The sequence below is a fragment of the Camelina sativa genome, chromosome 4 (assembly GCF_030686135.1).
Source record: "Camelina sativa cultivar CO46 ecotype springtype chromosome 4, ASM3068613v1".
Classification (NCBI taxonomy): domain Eukaryota; kingdom Viridiplantae; phylum Streptophyta; class Magnoliopsida; order Brassicales; family Brassicaceae; genus Camelina; species Camelina sativa.
Window position 1 is genome coordinate 4,993,801 of NC_141883.1, and position 24,487 is coordinate 5,018,287.

General features: G+C 39.0%; 4 protein-coding genes and 1 pseudogene across 5 annotated transcripts; 3 read left to right on the top strand and 2 right to left on the bottom strand.

The window, feature by feature from the left end:
• The first annotated feature begins 6,996 nt into the window (after positions 1-6,996).
• LOC147945410 (uncharacterized) lies at positions 6,997-8,831 on the top strand. Its single transcript, XM_087509236.1, has 5 exons — positions 6,997-7,314; positions 7,396-7,602; positions 7,647-8,054; positions 8,160-8,325; positions 8,410-8,831. The coding sequence occupies exons 1-5, from the start codon at positions 6,997-6,999 to the stop codon at positions 8,829-8,831; spliced, it is 1,521 nt and encodes a 506-aa protein (XP_087365362.1).
• A 1,444-nt stretch (positions 8,832-10,275) lies between these two features.
• LOC147945411 (uncharacterized) lies at positions 10,276-11,711 on the bottom strand. Its single transcript, XM_087509237.1, has 2 exons — positions 11,045-11,711; positions 10,276-11,000 (listed from the first exon to the last, which is right to left on the bottom strand). The coding sequence occupies exons 1-2, from the start codon at positions 11,709-11,711 to the stop codon at positions 10,276-10,278; spliced, it is 1,392 nt and encodes a 463-aa protein (XP_087365363.1).
• Positions 11,712-12,566: 855 nt separating this feature from the next.
• LOC147945412 (uncharacterized) lies at positions 12,567-13,906 on the bottom strand. Its single transcript, XM_087509239.1, has 3 exons — positions 13,778-13,906; positions 13,023-13,693; positions 12,567-12,843 (listed from the first exon to the last, which is right to left on the bottom strand). The coding sequence occupies exons 1-3, from the start codon at positions 13,904-13,906 to the stop codon at positions 12,567-12,569; spliced, it is 1,077 nt and encodes a 358-aa protein (XP_087365365.1).
• A 2,670-nt stretch (positions 13,907-16,576) lies between these two features.
• Positions 16,577-19,286, top strand: LOC104779858 (BTB/POZ domain-containing protein At3g26490). The gene is made up of 4 exons (XM_010504271.3): positions 16,577-17,110; positions 17,251-17,320; positions 17,416-18,657; positions 18,732-19,286. The coding sequence occupies exons 1-4, from the start codon at positions 17,052-17,054 to the stop codon at positions 19,119-19,121; spliced, it is 1,761 nt and encodes a 586-aa protein (XP_010502573.2). The 5' UTR covers positions 16,577-17,051; the 3' UTR covers positions 19,122-19,286.
• A 433-nt stretch (positions 19,287-19,719) lies between these two features.
• Positions 19,720-20,996, top strand: LOC104779859 (cytosolic sulfotransferase 18 pseudogene; annotated as a pseudogene). The gene has a single exon (XR_015596576.1). The product of XR_015596576.1 is annotated as a cytosolic sulfotransferase 18 pseudogene (transcript).
• The last annotated feature ends 3,491 nt before the right edge of the window (positions 20,997-24,487 follow it).

Consider the following 24,487-nt stretch of genomic DNA (forward strand, 5'->3'; position numbering starts at 1 on the left):
ATGTATGAGGCCCTTATATGGGACAATCGAGTTACCATATTGATAGACTCAAAATAATATTCTATGTGAAAAGAAGGGAATATCAATTAATATATACACATAATTTTATTTATCTACAACATATAAATCAAAACCCAACTAAAAATATATGGGAAAAATGTCAAAAAACCATAGACTTACCAAAAATGGTAAAACTTATGAATTTTTTTTGTGATAAATTAAATGTCTAACTTTTATTGAATTTTCAAATAAATTACGAATTTTTGTTGACTTTACTAAATATTGCACGATGTTAACAAAATTTGTTAACAGATATTTATTAACTTTCTAAAAAAATCATGAAATGTTTTTTACTAATTGACATTACATTTTAACTGATAATCAAACCGTTAAATTGTTGCATCATATTATTCAAAGCCGTGTTTCATTTGGTAAAATCAATGCATGTTAGTGTTTTTTTTTTTAAATCCACAAAGTTCATGATTTATTTGGAACCCAAAAAAAAATAAAGTTCATGTGTTTTTACAACTTTTTATAAATTGATTTTTTGGACATTTTTCCCAAAAAAATATATAATTTGCAACTTGGGCCAGAAGAAAATGATGGAAAATGAAATAAGATATTATAAAAATAAATTAGAAAAACTGGGACTAAAATTAAAAATAAATTAGAAAATTGGGACCAACATTAATTGAAACAAAGACAAAGTGTGTTTGTGGTGATGTGATGATACGGTCCCATCGGGATGATGATTCCTCTATCGTAGACAGACCTTGGACAAAACCATTATGGTAATTTATCTTCATTTATCAATAAGACCAAACATAAATCTTGTTTCTTCCTTGTCTCGCTTTTCTATTCCATGGGTTTGCTTAAGTGTAATCTAAAACCCTAACTGTGGAGACAATGAACGCCATTTTTCAACTGTATGTTGTATTTAGTTGCACAAACGTACAACAGACGTTACAGACTTATTCAAAGATTGATGATTTAGAAACACTACTTGTCCCATTTACAACAACCCCCACATATAAGAGTCTAAACAAATTACTATTTGCTACTATCACGATTTCTAGATAAACAAATTTGATAATAAGATTTATATAATCAAAACTGATTTAAAACGCTAGCTAGTTAATATTTGCATATATAGAGGGAAAATATCTCTATGATCTTTATTATTTTGTACGGTTTAAAGCTATAACCAAAGTTGTTTATCAATTTTCATTTAAAAGCAATGAGAAATAAACGAATTAAATTATATATATATATATATATATATATATATATATATATATTCATATATTATACTAACTATAATCTCCTCATATCTCATATATACAAGATTTTCATCAAGTTAGAAGTTTTTTTGGACCATTCATTTCAACTAAACATATTATATGATTGGTTCCAAGATTAGTTATGTGTGTATTTTATAAGTTTTAACCATACTTTTTACATTTGTTTTGAGTCTTTTATTGAGTCAAAGTGTGTTTTAGAGTCTTTTTAGTCTTTTGTGAGTTTGTACAGGTTCTAAGTTACTTTGGAAGGAAACTGAGTATTTTGGGGATGAAAACATGCATCTTGAACCAATTTGGTGAAGACTGATCGGACTAGCAAGCATATGGAGCAAACACAGAAAAAACATCCAGGATCGATTGATCCTCATTTGGGATCGACCAGTCCCATACCCGAAGCAACTTTTCTTTTTTCGTTTTAAACCGAATTTTAGGGTTTCATTTTGATATTTAAGTTAGAGGCTCGGCCTCCAGAGACATAAGCTTTATTTTCTAAGACTATTCTGTATTGAGAGCTGAAGGGAGAAGATCTATAATCCTTCTTGACACTTTGGAGTAGATTTCTAAACCCTATTTTCTATTCTTTTGCAATTCAATTATATTTTCTTCATCATTGATTTGTTGTTTCTGTTTCTCCATGTCTGAGTAGATCTCAATTGGGTTTAGGATTTCAGAAGGGTTTATATGATTAATTGATGCTAGGTTTGTTAGATTAGGGATTGATCTTATTGTTCTTCATCTATCGTTGTTCTTAATACTTAAGCTAGATTGATCACCTAGATTAAGATCTTAGGTTTAATTCATCGGGACACCAAAAGTGTTGTTGAGTTGCTGGAAAAGAACATAGGTGAGCAAGGTGATCCTTAGCCAACAAGAGTTGAAGTTAAGGCACCTTGTGAACTAATCAAACCCGAACTTGTTAATGCTTGCTTGGTTTGCTAGATTCAAACGAGAGTTTAGGGTTTAGTAAATTCATTGCTTTGATAGTTAACCCTGCGAGAGTGGGTTAACTTTACAGCCGTGATTTAAGTTCTAAAACGGTGTCTAATGCATTTCTATCTAATCATCTAAATTCGTGATCATAAACCCTAAATATTTCCTGCACCCAATATTTCTCTATTGCCTTAAAACTAGTTGTTTACTTCCCGTTTTTAGATAGTTACTTGATTCACAAACTTTTCCATTGTCTTACTTATATTTAATTTACATAATTTTATTGTGTAATTGTCTGGTCTCTGACGATTTGATTCTAAATTGTTACAACTATACCACTAGATCATGGTTGAGTACACACTAGATTATTAATTGACCTTTGATCAATTTGGTGCTGTTGCCGGGAATCAAAACGATTACTTTTGAGATTCTAGGTTCAAATTTAGTATAAGATTTATTTTATTTTTATATCCTAATTAGTTCTTGTGCTCTTTCTCTTGTGTTTCAGGTTTATGCAAACAAGAAGTGAAAAGCCTATTGATTTGCAAAATTTGAACGAGAAAACAGAGACGAAAGCTAAAGCTGATAAGACTTTGTGAATTTTTATTTACAAAGACAGTTAGCAATTAGTAGATGAACTTTAATTCTTACATATATATATATATATATATATCACGTTAAATCTCATCTTTTTCATATGTGATATATTGCTCCTAACACAACACAAGTTAATCCAATTTAATTTATAAAGTAACAAAATTTACGCTACAAAATCATTAAAGAGCGTATTTGCATGTAGCTTACAAATTACAGTAACGTAAGTTTCATTCGTTAATTTGACAAGATGTACGTTCTTGCCAAACACTTTGGATAACATTGGTTATATATGTCTCGAATTGAAGATAAGACAATGAATTAGAACGAAATGACAAAAACAGAATCCTAAGGTGATTACGGCTGTGGGGAGCATGAAAGGGAAACCAAATAGAAAAATCCCAACCAATTAGCCTATCTAAACCAAAAGTAGACCTATTTGAGAGTGACTTTTACCTGACTATCATCTTTTTTTATTAATTGCTGTTTTCATTTATTTTAATTGTACAAAAAAATTGCTAAATACCAAAATTCATAATTTTCTTCATTTTGAACAATTAAAATACCACTAAAACAAGTTTTATGAACAACTATAGCACATATTTCATAAATTTCTAAAAATAGTATTATTTAATATATAAAAATATTTAAAATTAATTTTAAAATTAATTTTAAAATTTTTTTAAGTTTGAGTTCTCAATTTCACATTTAGGGTATAGTTTTGAAGAGTAAGGTTTAGTATTTTGAATTTTAAAATTTAATTTTAAAAGATTAAGTTTGAAATATAGTGCTATTTTTAGAATTTTAGAGATAGTTGTGCTAAATTTAGATAAAACTTATCGTACACAATATAATACTAATATTAGCTTTGAGTTTATATACTAGTTTCAGCTCATACATACCACTTTTGTGTATTCTTCATCATTCCAATCTTGTTTTATTAAAGTTCATCTCATCTCTCTCTCCTTCTTTTTATATAAACTAATAATACTCGATAAAGTAATGATTTGGGGGTACAAAAATACTTGAAAAGAGTGTTTGGATCTTTTTTAAGTAAGAAAATGTTAATAAACTAATAAAAACAAGCGGCGTCAAATTTGCAATGATCAGAAGACGATGGACAGACAATTCACATGGCGTTTTGCCTTTTGTAGTCACGAAAATACAATCTATTAAGATTTTTTTCCAATTATTGGTTTTATTCTCTTTTTATTTTTAAATTGAAAATCTAATATGGAGATTTTGACTCAAAAACAGGGTTAACCTTTTCAAATGCTGTTTGATCTTAATATCCCAACATTTTTCTAATTCTTAGAAGTAAATGTACTTAAATTTTATTGTCTTTTGACCAAGATATTTTTAGTTGAGTTATACTGTGTTAATGTCGTTACTGTGTTGCCACATGTGTTCAAATGTCTATAATCTATATTGTTCACGGTAAAATTTGTTTCGTTATTGTTCAGTATTAATCAGCACTATTTTATATTCTAAGTATCATATACTATTTTTAATGTGATTGATGCATTATATACGATATGTAAGGTTATTGGTGAACATAGTATACCACCTAAGTACGTATATTCTTACATTTATCTTTTTACAAATGAGAAGTTGCCTAAAGTGACATTCCATGAATACGTAAAAGTACCTACACACCACATGTCATGCTTTGACATTCAATACAAATATAAAGGCTTTTTTCATTCGATTAAATAACATATCATACATACTTTTCAATATTTTCATCATTTCAGGAACAATCATCAGCTTTAAAATTATTGATATTAATACCTCGAGTTCGTACGAAAAAGAAAGTAATAATAGTAGGAAAAAGAAAACAAAAAAAAGTATTGTTTCATTAGATGGGGTATCCGATACTATTATATTACCAACTATGAAAAGAGAAATACAAAACCTAGTAGATCCATTATATTAGTAGAAAAATAACAAATAATTACATGATATAAACGGAAAAAGTTCAAGGTAATCATGGTAAATGCTGAGTTTTATAAAAATATGGTTGGCAAAAATAATATGGATAGTAAAGTGATGAAAAATATTAAATGAAACAACCCAATTAGTTTTTTTTAAGATAAAATAATTAACTAGTGGCCTTATACCGATTAGCCATCTAACCACAATCAAACCAAACAATGGAATAGCCAAACAATATCATTAAACCAACAACTAATAAATAATAGACCAATATTCAAAACTATAGAGTCATAAAACATAAAACCATCAACCTAGCAATATTCTACTAATTCAACTCTAGCAACCTAACAGAAGCCAGACAACACACCAACAAACCACTAGAACATCCTTCTCTTCATCGCTTTGATTCCACGATGACACTTTATCTTTACCTGCACCACAACACATATGAAATGCGTGAGTATTTTATAAACATTCAGTGAGACAATCTTCCCATCTAATAGGCTATACACACAAGCAATTGAGATAACTCGAACCATCACACAATAATCAACAAAAAAATCAGGACAACTGCATCGACCGACACCAACCGATGCATCGATCGACACCAACTGGGAATTCATCAACCGACACAAGTCTGCATCGACCGATGCAAGACTAAACTGCATCGACCGATGCAAGACTAAACTGCATCGACCAACACCAACACTGCATCGACTGATGCATGCTTGACATTTCACGAAATCCCTAATTGCATCGATCGACACCTCCACATGACATCGACTGATATTCCTAGGTCAAATCGCGCCGTCCTCGCATTGTTCTTCCCCGAAGCTTCTCGCCGGATCTCGTTCCTAAATCATTAAAAGCATGATCCAAAGCCACAAAGAGACCTCACAAAGCCTCAAGTGACTCATAAACAATCTAACAACCCAAGGAAACAACCATATAACACATAAACAAGAAAATCAGAGAAATCTCAAGCTTAGATAAGTCATGGTCCTGTACTCACCTTTGCCAAATAAGATTCTGACTCTAAACTGACAGATCTACACTCCTAGCAAGCTTTTACAACGACCTCAGCTACAGATCTCCCCAAGAACAGCCACAAATCTCCCAAAATCCTCAAGAACAGTTTCCTCACTTTTCTTTCTCTCAAAAACGGCTAAACTCGGCCACAAGACGACAAAAACTCATTTTATATACGACTCAGAGGTTTCCCTAACCCAAAACGCAACGTTTAACTTAAGTTTTCGCGATAAATCGATCTTATATCGACCGATGAACACCTGCATTGATCGATGTATATTTCAAATCAGGATTCTGATTCGCGGATGTTACAATAAAATACGGTTAAAACTCATAAACCCACGACTTCAATGTGGTAATTGTGAGAACTGCCGGAACTGAATTCTCCTTCTGAAGTGTTTCTGATCGGAGGAGCCTTCCACCGTAGTAATTCCGAACTAAACTTTTCGATCGAGTATTGTTAAAAAGTGTCTGTTATTGCTCTCAAAAAAAATTCCCCTTATTTTGGTGACTCCCCTTACATATGTATACCCGTTTATTACAATAAATGCCTACGTAAATCTTGCACCCTAATCAATCTCGCACCCTAATAAATTCTCTACGTAAATCTCGCACCCTAATATATTCAATTAATTTGTGGGAATCTTTGACTAAACGCGAGCTGCAAACTGATTCAAGGGATGTTTTCCTGCGCTCAAACCTTCCATCTGGCCTAGCGGACTAATTTGTTTTATGCCCTTGGCCCACTTTGCTTATTTGGTCTGGGCCTTAGCCCACTATCCGAGATGGACAATCGTGGGTACATTAGTTGCCCCCCAAGTCCTCTGAGCTGATTAGCTCGGGGTACTTTTGATCTTCAATCGGCTATTTCTGAGAAACTGAATATCCCCGTATCTCATGATTTGATCGTAGTAATGATGAGATTTGCCTTCCCGAATAAGCTCTGGGGCCCGCCAAGAGTCCTAACACGCTATAAGAGAGAAAAAATGAAACATGACTTCTCGCTTTCCCAGGCAATCATTACTTCTTCTTGGTTTGGCGTATAAAGGTAACCCTCCCGACTTCTTCCGCTTTTATTCTGAAATTCTTTTTTATTTGCACTATGCGCTTCGTTTTGCTCTCGCCTCCTCTGTGCTTTGCTATTCGCCGGAAAGTTCTTCAGTTCTTCCCTTTTTAGGCCAATTTTCTCTACTCTTGCCCGTGAACCATGTCGCCCCTAAAATCCACGCAAAGTAGAGTTGTAAAGCCTCTAATTCCGGCAGTTTTCGGCCCCCATCAACCGTCGATTCTCTCCGTAGAGAACATGGCCGAGATTAGGGGGTCTACCGGGATTCCCCCTGAGATTGAGCTTCGGTTCCCGGAAGCCCACGAGTCTCTGGAAAACCCGCCGCCAGGTTATTGCTGCGCGTTCGAGATCTTTTTCTCTGCATGCAGTCTATCATTCCCGCTTCCCGAGCTCATCGTGCGGATGATGTTCAAGTTGGGTTTCGCACTTCCCCAAATGTGCCCGAATTTTATTTGGATCGTTCTGTGCCTTCAGACTCTAGGAGAGGAGTTCGATTACCAACTATCCTTGGCTGATTTCCTTCAAGTTTACACCGTGTAGACAGGTCGCACCAAGGGTACTCTTAACGTAAGTTCGCTCTCCGGACTGAAGGTCCTTGATGACCTCCCCGAAAAGGATGAGAAATGGCGCAAGTCGTACTTCTTATTCCCAGTTAACGAGCTCACCTACGGACATCTCTCGAGTTCGCACGTGTCGAAGTGGTCTTCTAAAATTGGTAGAGTGGTGTTCTTCGTTAGGAACCGGCTTGTTTTTAGTCTTTGTTCTTACCATTTTCTTGTTTTTTGTTTCAGCCCCCTTCGAGCGAGGTCTACTTTGTCCCACGTTTGCGGAGTTCTTTTCGTGGTTCTGCAGCCAAGGTCAAATTGCCTGGCATTCCTTTTCGTGTGAAAGAATCAGAGAGTCCGGAGCCCGACTCAGAAAACGCTCTCTTGTTCGTTCCGATCCCCCCCAGCACTTCCGGTATGAGCTACAGGGTAGAAAAGGCTTGCAAAAACGCTGAGAAGGAAGCGAAGAGGCAAATGGCTGCTGCCCTTGCTGAGGACAAAGTTCGTATTCCTTCTAAGAAAAGCTACTCTTCAGCCTCCGAAGTGAGCGAAGCTTTCGTTCCCCCTGCTGCCCCTTTCGAACTCCCTGTTAGTTCTTCTGAACCCTCCGTGATCGTTATTGCTGACTCCAGCGACGAACCGCGGGAGATTGAGGTTCGTCTTCCGTCATCAAGCAAGGGTCCCACCGAGGCGAGCTCTGAGCGGCTTGAGCCAACCAAAAAAAGGAAGTAACCTGGGACTTCCTCTTCTTCACACGAGAAAAGCCGAGCCTGGACTAGCTCGTCGGGAGATGAGCGGGGCAAAACCAGTTCGAGAGACGGAGCTCCCTTCTTGGGGAAGAAATCTAGGGATCCCCCTAGTACCAAGGAGTCTGGGGGTTCTTCCGGGAAGCTGCCTTCGAGGGAACAGCGTCATTCTCCTCGAGGTAAGCGTGATTTTGGGATACTTCACTTCTCATTTTTTTAAAAATATATATCTTAAGTAGAATGACGTTGTTCATGCCGTGTAGCTCCCCCTGCTTCTCCAGCTGACCTAATGAGGAGCTACACTCGACTTGGAGTTCGGATTCTGACATTTGCTGACATGTCCGAAGTCAACCGCACAAACTTCTTCCGTTTCGCGGACAAAGTCGGCGAGGTCAGTGGTTTTTTTTTTGGACTAACTAGCCGCCTTTCCCAGCTGATGATCAAGTTTAACAGTTCGGTGGCATCTTACGAGGACCAACTCTTTGCTTCCCCGTCTACCTCTGAGCTGACCCATCTTAAGGAAAAAGTGGCTGACCTTAAAACCCAGGTGGCAGATTTCACCAGATTGGAGGCCATAAATTCTGAGGTTGTGGAGAGAGTCGAGCAGATCCGAGCTCGGATGAAGAAGGCTGAAGTGGAGGTGCTGGACCTTAGGGTTGCCAATGAAGATCTCCGAGGGAAGTGAAAGAAGACGGACGATCTTTACTATGAGGCCGCGGAGAATGATAAAGCAGCTAAGAATAAACTGCACGAGGTCGAGCTCTGCAACCAACTTGTGGAGGCCGGCAACAGCTGCGAGATTGAGAGAGTGCGGAGGGAGGAGAGACAAGCGATGAGGCGAACCCTCTGTCCACTGATTGAGGAAGTCAAAGTTCACTTCGAGGAAAGGGAGACATTAGCTCCGGCCAAGATCCGAGCTGCTGAGATTAGGTCTAACTGAATGCTGGTTGAAGAGATCTCCAGAGGGGAGATACAATATATTGAGGCTGAGCTCGGTCTCTTGCGAGCGGACGAGGAGAAAGCTGACGAGGAGGTTTCAAAGGTAACTCTCCACGACTTTGATCCTTCTGCATTTTCTGGCCTCTTGGTGGACATGCCCGAGCTATTATGCAATGAACACCCCTTGAGTATCACCATTGATGAGTTCGGAACTAACTTCATGTTCACAATGGTTACCACGACCAAAAACTCCGAGCTAGGTTCAAAAAAAAAACAACCAACAAAAGGGGGGCAACTAGAGCCAAAAGAGTATCAGAAGAGTGAGGAGGAGCTGACACAGCTTCAGGAAGGACCAGGGGACGGAGGTGTCAGAGATGAGCCTGGTCCTTCCTGAAGCGGTGTCAGCTCCTCCTCACTCTTCTGATACTCTTTTGGCTCTAGTTGCCCCCCTTTTGTTGGTTGTTTTTTTTTTGAACCTAGCTCGGAGTTTTTGGTCGTGGTAACCATTGTGAACATGAATATCTCCTTTAAAATCAAGATCTCTTTTGCCCTTTATAACTCGTAAATTCCGAATTATTATTTCGCATTTGTGTTGATACTCGTAGGGCCGTAGTTTCGTTTTTATCTAAAAGTACGAAGTGAGATTTTGATTCTGAATTTGCGAAGTTTAACTCCGGATTCTCTGATTAGATTTGGGCGTTATTAAGCTTTTGGATACGAAGTAAGACTTCAGATACGAAGGAAACCTCGGTTTTTCTGAGTTTCACTAACATCACGAAGTTTACTCCGGATTTTCTTGATACGAAGTTAGACTTCGGTCTTATCGAATACGAAGAAATACTTCGGTCTTGTTGATTTACGAAGTGAGACTTCGGTTTTATTGATTTACGAAGTGAGACTTTGGTTTTATTGAATACAAAGAAACACATCGGTTTTAGTGATTTACGAAGTGAGACTTCGGTTTTAACTGAATTTTGCGAAGTTAGACTTCGGCTTTTAACTGAATTTTGTGAAGTTCAACTTTGGCTTTTAACTGAATTTTGCGAAGTTAGAGTTCGGCTTTTAACCCATTGTTAAAAAGTAAGAAAACTTTTGATTTTATTGAAAATGGATAGCTGGACCCGAAGTGGGCTGCCTACGTACCGTTATCAGTATCAAGCCAACCATAGTTCGGTACAAGATTACTCAAGCTAATTATAGAAACGTTTGAGGTGCAAGGAGTTCCAAGACGTCGAGACTGGTTTCCCCTTTGAATATTCCAGCTGATAGACTCCGTTGCGTACTTCGCGAGTGATTTTGTAAGGTCCTTCCCAGTTGATTCCTAGCTTCCCAGCATTGGGCTCTTCGGTGTTCTCATAGACTTTTCGCAAGACTAGATCTCCGACTGCGAGAGGTCTACCTCGGACTTTGGAGTTATAATAGCAAGCTATGACATTTTGATAATTCTGCATCCGAACCAAAGCTTGATCCTGATGCTCGTTAATGACATCCAGTGTGTCTCGCATAAACTCTTCATTCTCTGAAGCTCGAAGTGGATTCAGGGTTGTGTGAACTCTGGGTATCTCGAGATCGGCTGGGACTACGCCGTCGACTCCATAGACCAAGGAGAAGGGTGTTTCATTTGTAGCTCGTTGGGGAGTTGTTCGGATTGCCCAGAGTACTCCTTGTAGTTCGTTCGGCCAACGCCCTTTGCGAGAATCCATTCTTTTTTTTAAATTTGCTAGTATAACCTTGTTCATTGCTTCGGCTTGCTCGTTCCCTTGCGGGTAAAAAGGAGTTGACTTGCTAAGCCGTATTTTCCACTTGGCATAAAACCCTTCGAACATGATTTCGTGCAAAACGCCGTACCGGTAGATTATGCTCTTTAGCACGAACTGCTCCACTTCCTCACTTGTCACTTTGGCATAAGCCGCCGCTTCAACCCACTTAGAGAAGTAATCAGTAAGGGCTAATACGTACTGAACCCCCCCTCGGGTCCTTGGTGTAAGGGGCCAATGATATCCATAGAACACCTCATGAACGGGTAAGGTGCAGACACAGAGGACAGGAGCTCGGTAGGTTGGTGAATTGAAGGAGCATGCTTTTGACATTTCTCACAAGTTCGGGCATATTCTTCGTAGTCAGCGACCATGGTGGGCCAAAAGTATCCCTGCCGTTTAAGTTTGAAGGCCAATGTCCGTCCTCCGGAGTGGTTTCCGTTGGGGCCGTTATGAACAGTTTGCATGAGAGTCACGGGCTCCTCGCCAGCCACACACGTTAAATAGGGACCTGCTATACTCCGGCGTAGGAGTGTCCCGTTATAGATGCAATACCGTGCACTAACAATTTTAAGTTTCCTAGCCGCCCACTTGTCAACTGGGAGTTCGCCTCGTTTCAAGTAAGTCCAGATCGGACTCCGCCAGTCTCCTGCCCCCCAATTGTTAGTGTTCGTGTTTTTTGGAAGCCCGTCGGGTAAGAGGATCGGACTCGGGCACGAATACTGAAGTATCTCCGGAGTTTGGACTTTGGAATTGGGTTCATGCTCATCGGAGATAGGTGTGACTATTGTAGATTGAGAAAGTACTTCGGGTGAGGGGATGGGAGCTATTGCGCGAACTGCCTCTTCAAGGGCTATCTTCTTTTTCATCGTCCTTGTGACGACAAGTCAACTTTCTAACCTTATGCTCGGATATTCAATAACTTCTACTGGTATAATTCTTGTGGTTGTTGGGTCCGAGGTCGAGGCTAGTGATGCCAGGGCGTCCGCGACTGAGTTTTCAAAATCTTCAAATTTTGCCGCCAATTCTTTGGCTGCAGCTAAGTAGGCTGCCATGCGTCCGCCCTTGGTCTCGTACTCCCCCAGAAATTGGTTGGTAACTAATTGCGAATCTCAAAAGGCTCGTAGTTTCCGCACACCAATTCCTACAGCGAGTCTGAGTTTGGCTAAGAAAGACTCGTATTCAGCTTCATTGTTGAATGCATTGAAAGCCAGGCGAAACGACTGTTCGATTGCTTCGACGGCAGGAGAAACAAGACGAAATCCAATTCCTGCACCTGTTTTGGAAGATGCACCATCCACATGTAAGGTCCATGGGACATCGATATTATTCTCGACCGAACTAGCAAGTGGGAGTTTGATGAGGAAATCTGCGAGGACTTGAGCTTTTGCGCAAATTTGAGTTCGGAACTCTATGTCGTACTCACTAAGCTCTACTGACCATTTCGCAAATCTACCGGATTGGCTCGGGCTGTGGAGGACTGTCCAAGCGGTTGCATCGTTAAGACTACAATCGAATGAGACTGAAAGTATGGTCGCAACTTCCTCGCTGAAATTACTACTGCTAGAGCCAATTTCTCCATCATCGGATACATGGACTCGGCTCCGGTGAAAGACTTACTGATGTAAAAGATTGGCTTCTGCTCCCCCCTTTCTTCACGAACTAAAACTCCGCTCATTGCGCTTGCGGAGACGACTACATAGAGGAAGAGAGGTTCGCGAAGCTCAGGCTTCGCAAGAACTGGTGGCTCGGACAGGTAAGTTTTTAGCTGGGAGAACACCGCCTCGCACTACTCGTCCCATGCGAAGTGCCTTCCCCCTTTCTTTAATAACTGATAAAATGGGAGGCATATGTCCGTTGAACGAGAAATGAAGTGGGTGAGTGCTGCTATCCGTCCATTGAGGCATTGTAATTCTCGCAGCGTCTTTGGGGAACTCATGGACAGGAATGCGTTTATCTGCCTTGGGTTCGCTTTGATTCCTCTTTCGGTTACGATATAACCTAAGAATTCTCCGGATGGAACGGTGAATGTACACTTCATGGGATTAAGTTTCATCCCGAACTGATTTAAGATCTCGAAACAAACTCTTAGATTTGCGAAGTGCGAGCTTGACTCCATGGACTTTACCAACATGTCATCGATATAGACTTCCATAGTCTTCCCGAGTTATTTCGCAAACATCCGATTTACCAATCGCTGGTAGGTCGCCCCATCATTCTTCAGGCCAAATGGCATCACTTTGTAGCAGTAGGTTCCGCGGTCCGTGATGAAAGCGGTCTTTTCTTGAACGTCCGAGTTCATGAGAATCTGATTGTATCCGGAGAAAGCATCCATAAAGGACATTAGCTCGTGCCCAGAAGTGGATTCGACTAGCCTATCAATGTGAGGAAGAGGGAAACAGTCCTTAGGACACGCCTTATTGAGGTCAGTGAAGTCAACGCAGACTCGTGATTTCCCATTCTTCTTTTTGACAACCACGGTGTTGGCGAGCCACTCTGGATATTTCACTTTGCGTATTTGTCCGGCCTTCAATAGTCTATCCACTTCCTTATTGACAATTTCAGCCCGCTCGGGGCCGAGCTTCCATCGCTTCTGCTTCACGGCTCTAAATGTCGGATCTACATTGAGCTCGTGCGAAATTATTTCGGGTTTTATCCCTTGCATCTCGTCAACTGACCAGGTAAAGGTCGTAATGTTTTCCTTGAGAAAAGAAATCAAACTAGCTTGGAGCTCGCTTGCCAAACCAGCCCTTATCTTGATTTCTAGATCCGGGAATTTTGGGTTTATGAAGACGGCTTCTGTGAGGCCGCCTTGCAGCTGCTTACGAACTGGATTTTTGTTGACCTCCAGCTATGGTTGCTATTGGATTAGGAGCTTATGGATTGCGAGGTAGCAGCTTCTCGCCACTCTCTGGCTTCCCAGAATTTTCCGAACTCCTTGAGGAGTTGGGAACTTGACGTACTGGTGGTACATTGATGGGACCGCCTTCATCTGGAACAGCCAAGGCGTCCCCATTATCGCGTTGTAGGCTGCAGGTCGGTCGAAAACCGTGAACTCCACCATCTTAACAAACAGGTAAGGTTATCGTTCCTAGAGACATTGATCTTTCGCTGGTGAACGAGACTAGTGGAGATGGAGGTCCTGCGATGTGCTCTTTTCCGATGCCCATCCTAGTGAGAGTCTCCAGGAAAATTAAGTCTACCGAGCTTCCAGTGTTAATCAGGATTCGGCATACCTCGTGGTTCGCTACATCGAGTGAAATAACAAGCGCATCATCGTGAGGAGCATCTAGATCCTCTGTTTCTTTCTCCGAAAAAGTGATCTCAGGTAGATCGCTCGGAGTGAGCTTTGCCCGTTTAGACCCTGGATTAGTGAGCTTGCATTGATGGTCTTTGATTGCCGTTATCGAGTTGCAGAATAAACGCGAGCCCCCCCATAATGACGTCTATTTGTTTTTTGGGTCCAGGATCCATATCCGCTTGCTTCGGCTTTTTTGGAGGAGGGACATCCGCATCGAGCTCGGACGCCGTTTTTTGGTCTAGCTCGTCAATGGACATGCTTGGCATCTTGCCGGACATGAATTTCTCAGCGAGAAGGTGCATCAACTTCTTGCGATCCCGAGTCGAGTGTCCATTAGTCTTGTGGAGTTCGCAGTACGCGTTTTCATCCCACACCCATTTGTTGCTTGGAAGTATTCCGCTTTTGGAGCGCGGCGAGAATGGTGGCTTGGAAGGAGATCCCCTAGGGCATTCTTTCTGTGGAGACTTATCAACCGCAAAGGTTCCGGGCCCATACTTCGGAGCTGCTGGAGGTATCTTTTTGGCTGGCACCTCAAAATGAGGCTTCGATATTGCTTTATGCTTCTGAAGTGCTGTCGCCTTTTCCTCTTCGTCGACTATCCAGTCAGAAGCTCGATGGAGAGCATCCTGGATGGTGGCAAACCGATTCACAGTCAACTCTTCTCGGAAGCGGGACTCGTGCCAGAGGCCATTCTTCAGAGCGGCCAAGGCAGTTGAGTCTGAGAGCCCCAGAATCTGGACTTGAATTTCTTTGAACTTTGTTATATATGAGCGAAGTGACTCTCCTGCATTTTGAGTCAAATTCCAAAGTTGGGTATCTGTGACCGCTATTTCTATCAAGCTCGAATATTGCTTGACGAATGATGTTGACAGCTATGTAAAATTGTTAATAAAACCAGCCGCTAGGGACACGAACCAAAGCTGAGCGGGTCCGCAGAAAGTTTCTGCAAACAGCTTACAGTAACCGGCATCAGCTTCGTGAGATTCTAGGTCTACACGGATGGTCGTAAGCAGGAAAGTTTTAAGATGCAACGTCGGATCCCCTTTCCCTTCGTAGTTCAAAAATTTGATTTTTCCTGTGTCCTTCACGCGGACTCCGGCTATCTGATCTAAGAATGGAGTACGGTTTGATTCCTCAATTACTCGAAAGATATCCGGTGCCGAGGTGGTTACGCTGTGCATCCTGGATCGCATGTCTCGGATTTCGCCCTGCATCCAATGGAGCTTGGGCTTGTTGAGATACCCGGAGTCAGGCTTTCTTGAAGAACATTTCCTCCTACAGGAGGAGGAAGCCGAACTAGGAGTACTGAAGAACCAGCGACCTCTGGCTGGACCAGGGTATGGCCATCCCTAGCTGGTAACGACGTAGTCTGAGAAATGGTATGAGGTGAGTTGGTATTCCCCGGAGTTGTTGCCTGCTGTGGAATGAACGGCGGAATGATACCAGTGAGATCCAGAGCGCGTTGTCACGGGTTTTGCTCAGAAGAAAGGAAATCAACCCGATCGGCATACGCACGGTGGGAAGCTGTAAGATCAGCGACCGAACTGGTGACTGCTTCTAGGTGAGTAGAGACTTGCCCTTCTAGAGTGTCAAAGCGCTCGGACAGAACATCAGAGGCTGCCTATTGCCGATCAGACTTATCTGACAGATCCTGCAAAAATTTTTGGATTGCTTCCAAAGTTACCTAGTTGGAGGTCTCGCTAGCCATAGCGATGCTTGTACGGCGTGGATCCGGGGGTGGTGATCAGAAGTAGCAAGAGTTACAGGTGGTAAGTGCCCTCCTTCTAGCACCAAATGTGAGAACTGCGGGAACTGAATTCTCCTTCTGAAGTGTTTCTGATCGGAGGAGCCTTCCACCGTAGTAATTCCGAACTGAACTTTTCAATCGAGTATTGTTAAAAAGTGTCTGTTATTGCTCTCCAAAAAAATTCTCCTTATTTCGGTGGCTCCCCTTACATATGTATACCCGTTTATTAGAATAAATGCCTAATCAATTCTCTACGTAAATCTCGCACCCTAATCAATTCAATTAATTTGCGGGAATCTTTGGCCGAACGCGAGCTGCAAATTGATACAAGGGATGTTTTCCTGCGTTCCAACCTTTCATCGGGCCTAGCGGACTAATTCGTTTTATGTTCGTGGCCCACTTTGCATATTTGGTATGGACCTTAACCCACTATCCGAGATGGACAATCGTGGGTACAACAGTAATGGTATTATAAATTTACAGCTTGATGACGGCAAAAAAACAAAAATTACGGCTTAATTTTAGTAGAGAAAATTTTGTGAAACTACTATCTTCTTTTTTATATCAAACATGCAACTACAAATTAAGATAATTACTTTATCATTCATTATCAACTTTTAGTTTAACTTTATTTTTTCAAAAAATAAATATTATTATCTGGTGAACCATATACTTTTGTGCTTTCTGCTAAATTTGATTATACGAAAGTTCTCAGGTGTGTGACAAAAAAAAAAAAAAGCTAATGATTTCTCAAGGCTAAACCTTAAAAAAATTACATCTGACAAAAGAAAATAAATTATTATTTATATTAGTACAACAACCACTCATATACTCTATGGTTTCTCTATAACAGATCCTTCCTTCTCTACACAGAGTCCAAAAATTGAAACTTTCATATAAAGAACTGTTTTTTTTCAAATCAAACTCTGTTCCCGCAGATCATTACATCGTTCCTGGTCGAACCAATTGACGAAATCTCCACCGTCAAGCTCTCTACCATCACTGTCTTCTGTTAAGTTTCCGACGAACTTAACGGTGAACAAAACCGGACAGTACCAGTCTCTGGCCGTAATTTCGCTGGAGACCCTTTGTTACGAGTAGAATCACTTCCCCATTTCTAATTTCCGGCGAACCGGATCCGAATTCTCCGGCTAACCGGAGATGAAGTTCATGGAATTAGGGTCCCGACCTGACACATTCTACACTGTGGAAGCTGTAAGGTAAAAAGAAAGAACCAATTCGTCTCTCTCTCTCTCTCAAATTTTCGAATCCTCTGTTTTAACCAATCTTAGATCTTTTGACTGCTCTGTTTTAACCAATCTTAGATCTTTTGACTGCTCTGTTTTTAAAAAATTTCCAGGTCAGTGTCTTCTGATTTGATGAATGATCTTATCATACAAGTCAAATCCACCAAATATCTTCTTCACAAGGTTTTAAAAGTTTCAATTTTTTTTTTAAATTCTCGTAACATTTTCAAGTTTTGATTTCTGATTATTTATGCTTTCTTCGCAATGCAATTTGACAGTTTCCGATGTTATCAAAATGCTTGCGTTTGAAGAACGTAGTCTCTTCTCAATCATTAGAAACCGAAACCTCCCAAGAACAGCAAGTGATTCAACTCGTTGATTTCCCCGGCGAAACAGAGGCTTTTGAGCTCTGTGCTAAGTTCTGTTACGGCATCACAATCACTCTTTGTGCTCACAATGTTGTTGCGGTACGTTGTGCAGCAGAGTATCTCGGGATGACGGAAGAAGTGGAGCTCGGGGAGACTGAGAATCTTGTTCAAAGGCTTGACCTTTTCTTGAATTCTTGTGTCTTCAGAAGTTGGAGAGACTCTTTTATTACACTTCAGACAACAAAGGTGTTACCTTTATGGTCTCAAGATCTTGGGATCACAGACCGATGCATCGAGGCAATTGCCAACGGTGTAACTCTATCCCCTGGTGAGGAGTTTTCGACACAATTGGAGACGGGTTTGTTGAGAAACAGGTCAAGAAGAAGAAGAGATGAAAGCATGTGTAATGGTGGAGTAAGTAAGGGGGCAGAGAGTTTGAGGTGGTGGGGAGAAGATTTAGCTGATTTGAGTTTAGATCTTTACAGGAGAACAATGGTAGCGATAATATCATCAAACCGGAGTATATCTCCAAGATTAATCGGGAATTCTCTTAAGATCTATGCATCTAAATGGCTACCGAGTATTGAAGAAAGCTCTGCAGATTCAAATCTTGTTTTGGAATCTGTTATTTCTCTTCTGCCAGCGGAAAAATCTGCTGTTCCTTGCAGTTTCTTGCTTCGGCTACTAAAAATGGCAAATGTTATGAATGTTTCGTCTTCTTCGAAGATGGAACTCGCGATAAAAGCCGGGAATCAACTGGATAAGGCAACCGTTAGCGAGCTGTTGATACCGTTACCGGATAAGTCAGGTATGTTATACGATGTAGATGTTGTGAGGATGATGGTGAAGCAGTTTCTGTCTCAGATTGGTACTGAGATAAGGCCAACAAGAACAAGAACAGAACATAGAAGGTCTTGTTCTGAAGAAAACATCAATTTGGAAGAGATACAAGAGATTAGAAGATCTCTATCTATTTCTTCTTCTCCTCCATTGTTGTGTAAAGTAGCAAAGCTTGTTGATTCGTATCTTCAAGAGATTGCTAGAGATGTGAAGTTAACAGTGTCCAAGTTTGTTGAACTGGCTGAATCAATACCTGATGGTTCAAGGATTTGTCATGACGATTTATACAAAGCTATTGATGTCTTTCTCAAGGTAAAAAGCAATCAAGAAAGTGTTTTCTAATAACATACATTGAGAAAGCATCTCACACTCTCTTTGTATTGCAGGTTCATCAAAAGATTGAAAAGTGTGAGAGAAAGAGGTTATGCAGAATCTTGGACTGCAAGAAACTATCAGTAGAGGCAAGCAAGAAAGCTGCACGGAACGAGCTGCTTCCGTTGAGAGTGATCGTGCAAATCCTCTTTGTCGAGCAAGCACGAGCCACAATTGCTACAACAGCAAACAATATCACCAGGAATGAAACAGCGGTTTTAAAGAGAAGCTTTACAACGAGAAGAGAAGAAACAGTAGAAGAAGAAAGAGATGAAATCAAACCAATCGGAGGGTTTCAAAGCACACCTTCTAGGTTTATGGCGCTTTGTGCGATCCCGAGACAACCTAAGAAGATGTTATGCAAGTTGTTGTCGATCAGTAGGAGTTTAAGTCAACGAATTTAAGAAGTATTGATGGTGTGAGTATTTTTTTTCATACTGGTTTCTTGTTGCTCAAGTCAAATTGTCTTTGTCCTCCCTGTGAATTTGGTTCTGAACAATTCATTTGTCACATGACATTGTATGACCCAACAATAAAGAGAATATATATATAATCTTTATTTGATAAAATTTGTTTAATAAATTGAATATTTGTAATTTCTTGATATTATGTTTCTTTATTAGTTCACTTCAGGTAAAGATTTCCACTCAAAACTGAACCAAAAACAAAAAACAAAACCTAAACCTAAACACCAAATTATTTAATGGGACAATTTAAAAAAATGCCCTCTTTCTGATAAGTGATAACACTTATCGACGACATTAGAGTCAAAATAATCAAGGCATGCATCTACTAACTGTCTACAACCACCGTATTATCGACGACATAATTGGAGTAGTCTATCTAAGTTGTTTTATGTAAATTTAAAATTTCCAAATATCGGAATGGCTCAAAATTATGACAGTAATATAATATATATATATATATATATATATATATATATATTATGAGGGCTGTGGGGATGATCTATTTCAATTATGGCATTTTAGAAACGTCGGTGGAACTAACTTCATTACTTAACCAACAAACCAACCTCTGTCCAGACACAGAACACAACACGACTTCCTCATATCCTGTTTCTCTATCTCCACTAATGGAATCAGAGACGACCATACTACCGAGCCACCAAGACGAGACCAAGACGGAGTTCGAGAAGAATCAGAAACGGTACCAAGACTTGATCGCCACGTTTCCTCACGTGAAAGGCTGGTTTTCGAAAGCTCCGCTGATCGAGTATGGTGGTTACTGGTTCATACAGCCTGTTCTAGAAGGTTGCCTTCACGCGCAAAACTTCTTCCAAGCACGACCCATTGACATCCTCGTTTGTACCTATCCAAAGTCAGGTACCACTTGGCTCAAAGCTCTAACCTTCACCATCGCCAATCGATCTCGCTTCGAAGACGAAGATTCCTCCAACCCTCTCCTAAAACACAACCCTCACGAGCTTGTTCCTTTCATTGAGACAGATTTCTCTTTGTTCCCTGAAGGTGATTCCCTCAAAGAAAAACAAAACACTCTGTTTGCGACTCATATCCCGCACGATTTGTTACCCGAATCGGTTGCAAAATCGGGTTGTAAAATTGTTTACATATGGAGAGACCCAAAGGACACGTTCATCTCCAAGTGGGCTTTCTTTGAAAAAGAAAAGTCAGATGTTGGCTCTCTCAACACTCTTGAGGAGTCTTTTAATATGTTCTGTCGAGGTGTTTCGTTGTTTGGTCCTTATCTAGATCATGTATTGGGGTATTGGAAAGCTTACCAAGAGCATCCAGATAAGGTTTTGTTTCTAAAGTACGAGATGATGAGGGCTGATCCTTTGCCGCATGTGAAAAGATTGGCTCAGTTTATGGGTTATGGATTCACAGCTGAGGAAGAGGAAAAAGGTGTCGTTGAGAAAGTTGTAAAACTTTGCAGTTTCGAGACGCTGAAGAATCTTGATGTCAACCAAGGGGACAAAAACAGAGAGATCAGTCCTTCGGTTTATTATCCGAATAGCGCGTTTTTCAGGAAAGGAAAGGTTGGAGATTGGCAGAGCTACCTGACGCAAGAGATGGCAGCTCGGATCGATGTATTGATGCAAGAAAAATTCAAGGGCTCTGGTCTGCTTGAACATGGTAATATGACCGATTAAATCTTGTTTGGTGCAATGAATCATCCTTATCTCTTTTGATTACACCACACGTTGTATTAAGTTGTTGATTATTTGGAAGAATAAATCTTGTGTTGTACTTTGTGCAAATGTACTGAATTCTAATAAAAAGGAATTGGCTTTGTAACCATTCATCTTTAATTGATGTGTGCAAAGTCTTCATCCTCCTCTGCAACTTGTGTTTCCATCAATCTCTTCTCTATACATATTCAGCCTAAGAAGATGTTATGAAAGCTGTTGTCGATCAGTATGAGTTTAAGTCAGGGAATTTAAGAAGAATTGATGGTGTGAGTATATATTTTCATACTGGTTTCTTGTTGCTCAAGTCAAGGTTTCTTCGTCGTCTTGTGAACCTTATTTGGTTCTGATAATTCATTTATCACATGAAATACTATAAGTGATAACACAACAATAATTTAAATAAATATAATCTTTATATGAATTTTTTTGTGTAGTTTGTGTAGTATGGCGGTTCAATAATAAATTGATTCTTTGTATTTATTGTTCTGTTTCAATTGATTGTTTTGTCCATTTAATATGTTTATTGATTAGTTCAAGTAGAGAAATCTACAGGAAAATACCAAAAACTGATTCAAAAACCGAACCAAAAATAATAATTCTATGGAATTGAGGTTCGATATATAATTGACCTGTCATATGTTGGACTTCCCAAATTACTACCTACCGGAAGAACCCTCTCCCATTCCTCTAATCCCTAACCAAAACAAACCTAATCTCAGATCACCTCATTGCTAATATTGCACGGAATTCACTTTTCTTTTTCATTTGTGCAAACGGGGAAGAACGAAAATAGAAATGGTTTTTCTATTAGATTTACTACTAGATTTTAACCCGCGGTACACCGGATGCATGTAATTTTATTATTATTTATATTTTATGTTGTATTTGTTTGTTAAATATTGGATGTTTTGTAAATAGAGCAATAAGTAATTTTTCCGGCAGTTTGTACAGCAAAATATTTATACTAATTTTTTAACCCGCAATATACTTCATGACCATTTGTTTGTTATATTTAGTTTGTTTTGTTTAGTGTTTGAGATTCTATTTTGATTTTTAATTATTATAACAAAAAAATAAGAGATCTAAATACATAAATACGCTATGATTAAGTCACATTGTTCCTAATTATTTAATTATTTTACACAATCTTAGTTAAATCAACTTGATTTTATATGTCAAACATTCTAATATTAATAGTGTTGAAAAATAATTAAATGAGGATTTAACCCATGTTAGCACAAATTTAATGATATTTTATTAATTCAAACATGTCGTCTTTACAACTCATCTACTATATAACCATATCATATTGTATTTAAAACTTTTTTAATTTTACATATTCATAATATTTTAAAATTTTATTAAGTTTATATATGTTAATTATAATATTTAAATAAATGTGAATCAAAGTTCTTCTTACGTTAAGAATCAAAGCTCACAGATATTGAAAAACAAAATGGGAATCAAATTAATGTTTTCTGTGTTTGCAAATGATTCAGAGATAGAAGGTGTGGTTAAAAATATCATTTTGTTTCCATATTGATTTTGCTATAATTTTTTTAGCTAGAATGGAATGTAAAACTTTTAGGAAACAAAATCTGAAATAATGTTATTTTTGGAAGTTTTTGAGGGGTTAATGTTGTAAATAAAGATTTAAATAATGAAAACTAAAATGATATAACACAAAATGTACTTCAATAGATTATGGAAAAAGGATAAAATGATTTTCAAATAATATCGAAGGATGTATTCACACTGCACTAAAAGATCAACAAATGAATTCTACAACTCGATTCTCCTCCCTAAAAATGTAAGATCATCAATCACGGTCACGGCCAATGTGTGGCTATTCTTACTACATGGTATATGAAGATGTATTTTTCTAACTGAAGGAGTGTCTATGTGATAAAAGAAGTGATAAAAGATTGATGTTGGTTTGTGTGCATGTAAAGTTTCTAGAAAGTTTGAAAAGGCAAGATTGAAGGACGGTCTAACGATGAATCAAAGAAGAAAACTACTATTTCATTGGCTGATTAAATTGGAGTTTTACAAGGAAACAGAAAATAGCAAAAAGACAAAAGGTTTTTCTTATAAATTTTGGAAATCTTCTCCTATGTTGATTAGGAAGTCTTGTTGTATATAAGCAGGTGTTGGGCACGTCCTAGAGAGGAAAGAAAGTTGAGGCATAAAGATAAATCATAGAGAGCTTTCCGTGTTTGTGTGCGGCTTAGTTTCGCGGTTTGGTGGTTTGGTTTTTGTGTGATCAAGCTTCTTTGTTCGTCGGTGTGACGTGTGTGTGAAGGTTTATCCAAAGAGTTGGAGATCTGAAGTCTAGGCTTAGGGGGAGTTTCGCCCAAGGTTAGATTATCTTGGTTGAAATCTAGGCTCGGTGTGAGTTTAGTTAATATCCTTAAGGTTTCATGTAATAGAACAAAGCAGTGAATTAAGAGGGTTGTGCTTGATTTACGCATTTACGAATAGGTTGTATTTGTTTTTTTTTCTAGTGGAATCGAAATCTGGACGTGGTCTCGAGGAGTAGGAAAAACTGAACCTCGTTAACAAAGTTCTTGTGTTGTTTACTTTCTGCACTTTATTATTCGTACCTCATCCGCATTAACAAATGGTATCAGAGCGGGTTCTCGATAGAAATTCAGTCTAGTTTTGGGTAGATCAAGGGTGAGGATAGTTCAAGAAGTAAGGTAGATCTTTGAATCAGTTGTGATGAAGTCGTATAAGGAAGCACATCTATGACAAGACCATCGTTGATTGATTCATCTAATTATGGATATTGGAAGGTTCGTATGCAAGCATTTATTAGTAATCTTGATGAAGATTGTTGGAATTCGATTGAGCTTATTTGGGAGCCTCCTAAAGTTGTGGTTGATAAAGGATTTGAGAGTCTTAAGCCAAGAGATAAGTGGACTGTTGTAGAGAAAAACTATCAAGTTGCAATTCTACATCCAAGACAGCATACAATGCTTTTGATTCAAGCCACTGCAAGTTAATTTCTCTATGTGCTTCTGCTCAGAAAGCGCGGAAGTCATTTGAGAATATTCTTGATGGGACTTCAAGTGTTAAGAGAACAAAGTTAGATATGTTGGCATTACAATTTGAGAATCTAAGGATGGAAGAAAAAGAAACTGTGGCTGAGTTCAGTGAAAAGTTATGTGATATATCTAACGAGGCTTTTATTCTTGAAAAGCATTACAAAAACAAAAAAAAACTAGTTAAGAATCTGAAGAGATCATTGCCTACAAAATTTGAGTCAAAAATTTCTGCAGTTGAAGAAGCTCATAATTTAGATGAGATGGTTTTTTATGAATTTGTTGGGATTCTCAAAGCTTTTGAGTTAAATGAAACAAATGAAGCTGAAGGACTAAATAAGAAAGAAGATGAAGTTAAGGATGCGATAAAGAAGAAAGTTGACATTGGAGTTGTTCTTAAGGTATCATCTTATGAAGATTCAATGGCTTTGATATCAAAAGAATATGCTAAAATTTCTAAAGCTTAAGGGAAAGGAGAAGAAAAATAGAATGGCTAAAGAGATTATAAGTTCATCAAAAAATGTTTAATGTTTTGAATGCAAAGTGTAAGGACATG

What these genes read in the sequence shown, in the direction of transcription:
- LOC104779858 (XM_010504271.3), top strand. Translation starts at nt 17,052, where the DNA reads ATGAAGTTCATGGAATTAGGGTCCCGACCTGACACATTCTACACTGTG. An exon ending in TACACTGTGGAAGCTGTAAG is followed by an intron (nt 17,111 to 17,250) that starts GTAAAAAGAAAG and finishes AAAAATTTCCAG; the next exon opens with GTCAGTGTCTTCTGATTTGA. An exon ending in CCAAATATCTTCTTCACAAG is followed by an intron (nt 17,321 to 17,415) that starts GTTTTAAAAGTT and finishes GCAATTTGACAG; the next exon opens with TTTCCGATGTTATCAAAATG.
- LOC147945410 (XM_087509236.1), top strand. Translation starts at nt 6,997, where the DNA reads ATGTCGCCCCTAAAATCCACGCAAAGTAGAGTTGTAAAGCCTCTAATT. An exon ending in GCCCGAATTTTATTTGGATC is followed by an intron (nt 7,315 to 7,395) that starts GTTCTGTGCCTT and finishes TACACCGTGTAG; the next exon opens with ACAGGTCGCACCAAGGGTAC. An exon ending in ACAGCGTCATTCTCCTCGAG is followed by an intron (nt 8,326 to 8,409) that starts GTAAGCGTGATT and finishes CATGCCGTGTAG; the next exon opens with CTCCCCCTGCTTCTCCAGCT.
- LOC147945411 (XM_087509237.1), bottom strand. Translation starts at nt 11,711, where the DNA reads ATGAAAAAGAAGATAGCCCTTGAAGAGGCAGTTCGCGCAATAGCTCCC. An exon ending in AGGACCCGAGGGGGGGTTCA is followed by an intron (nt 11,001 to 11,044) that starts GTACGTATTAGC and finishes AGTGGGTTGAAG; the next exon opens with CGGCGGCTTATGCCAAAGTG.
- LOC147945412 (XM_087509239.1), bottom strand. Translation starts at nt 13,906, where the DNA reads ATGGTGGAGTTCACGGTTTTCGACCGACCTGCAGCCTACAACGCGATA. An exon ending in AGTTCCCAACTCCTCAAGGA is followed by an intron (nt 13,694 to 13,777) that starts GTTCGGAAAATT and finishes TAGCAACCATAG; the next exon opens with CTGGAGGTCAACAAAAATCC. An exon ending in CAGCGATTGGTAAATCGGAT is followed by an intron (nt 12,844 to 13,022) that starts GTTTGCGAAATA and finishes GAGAATTCTTAG; the next exon opens with GTTATATCGTAACCGAAAGA.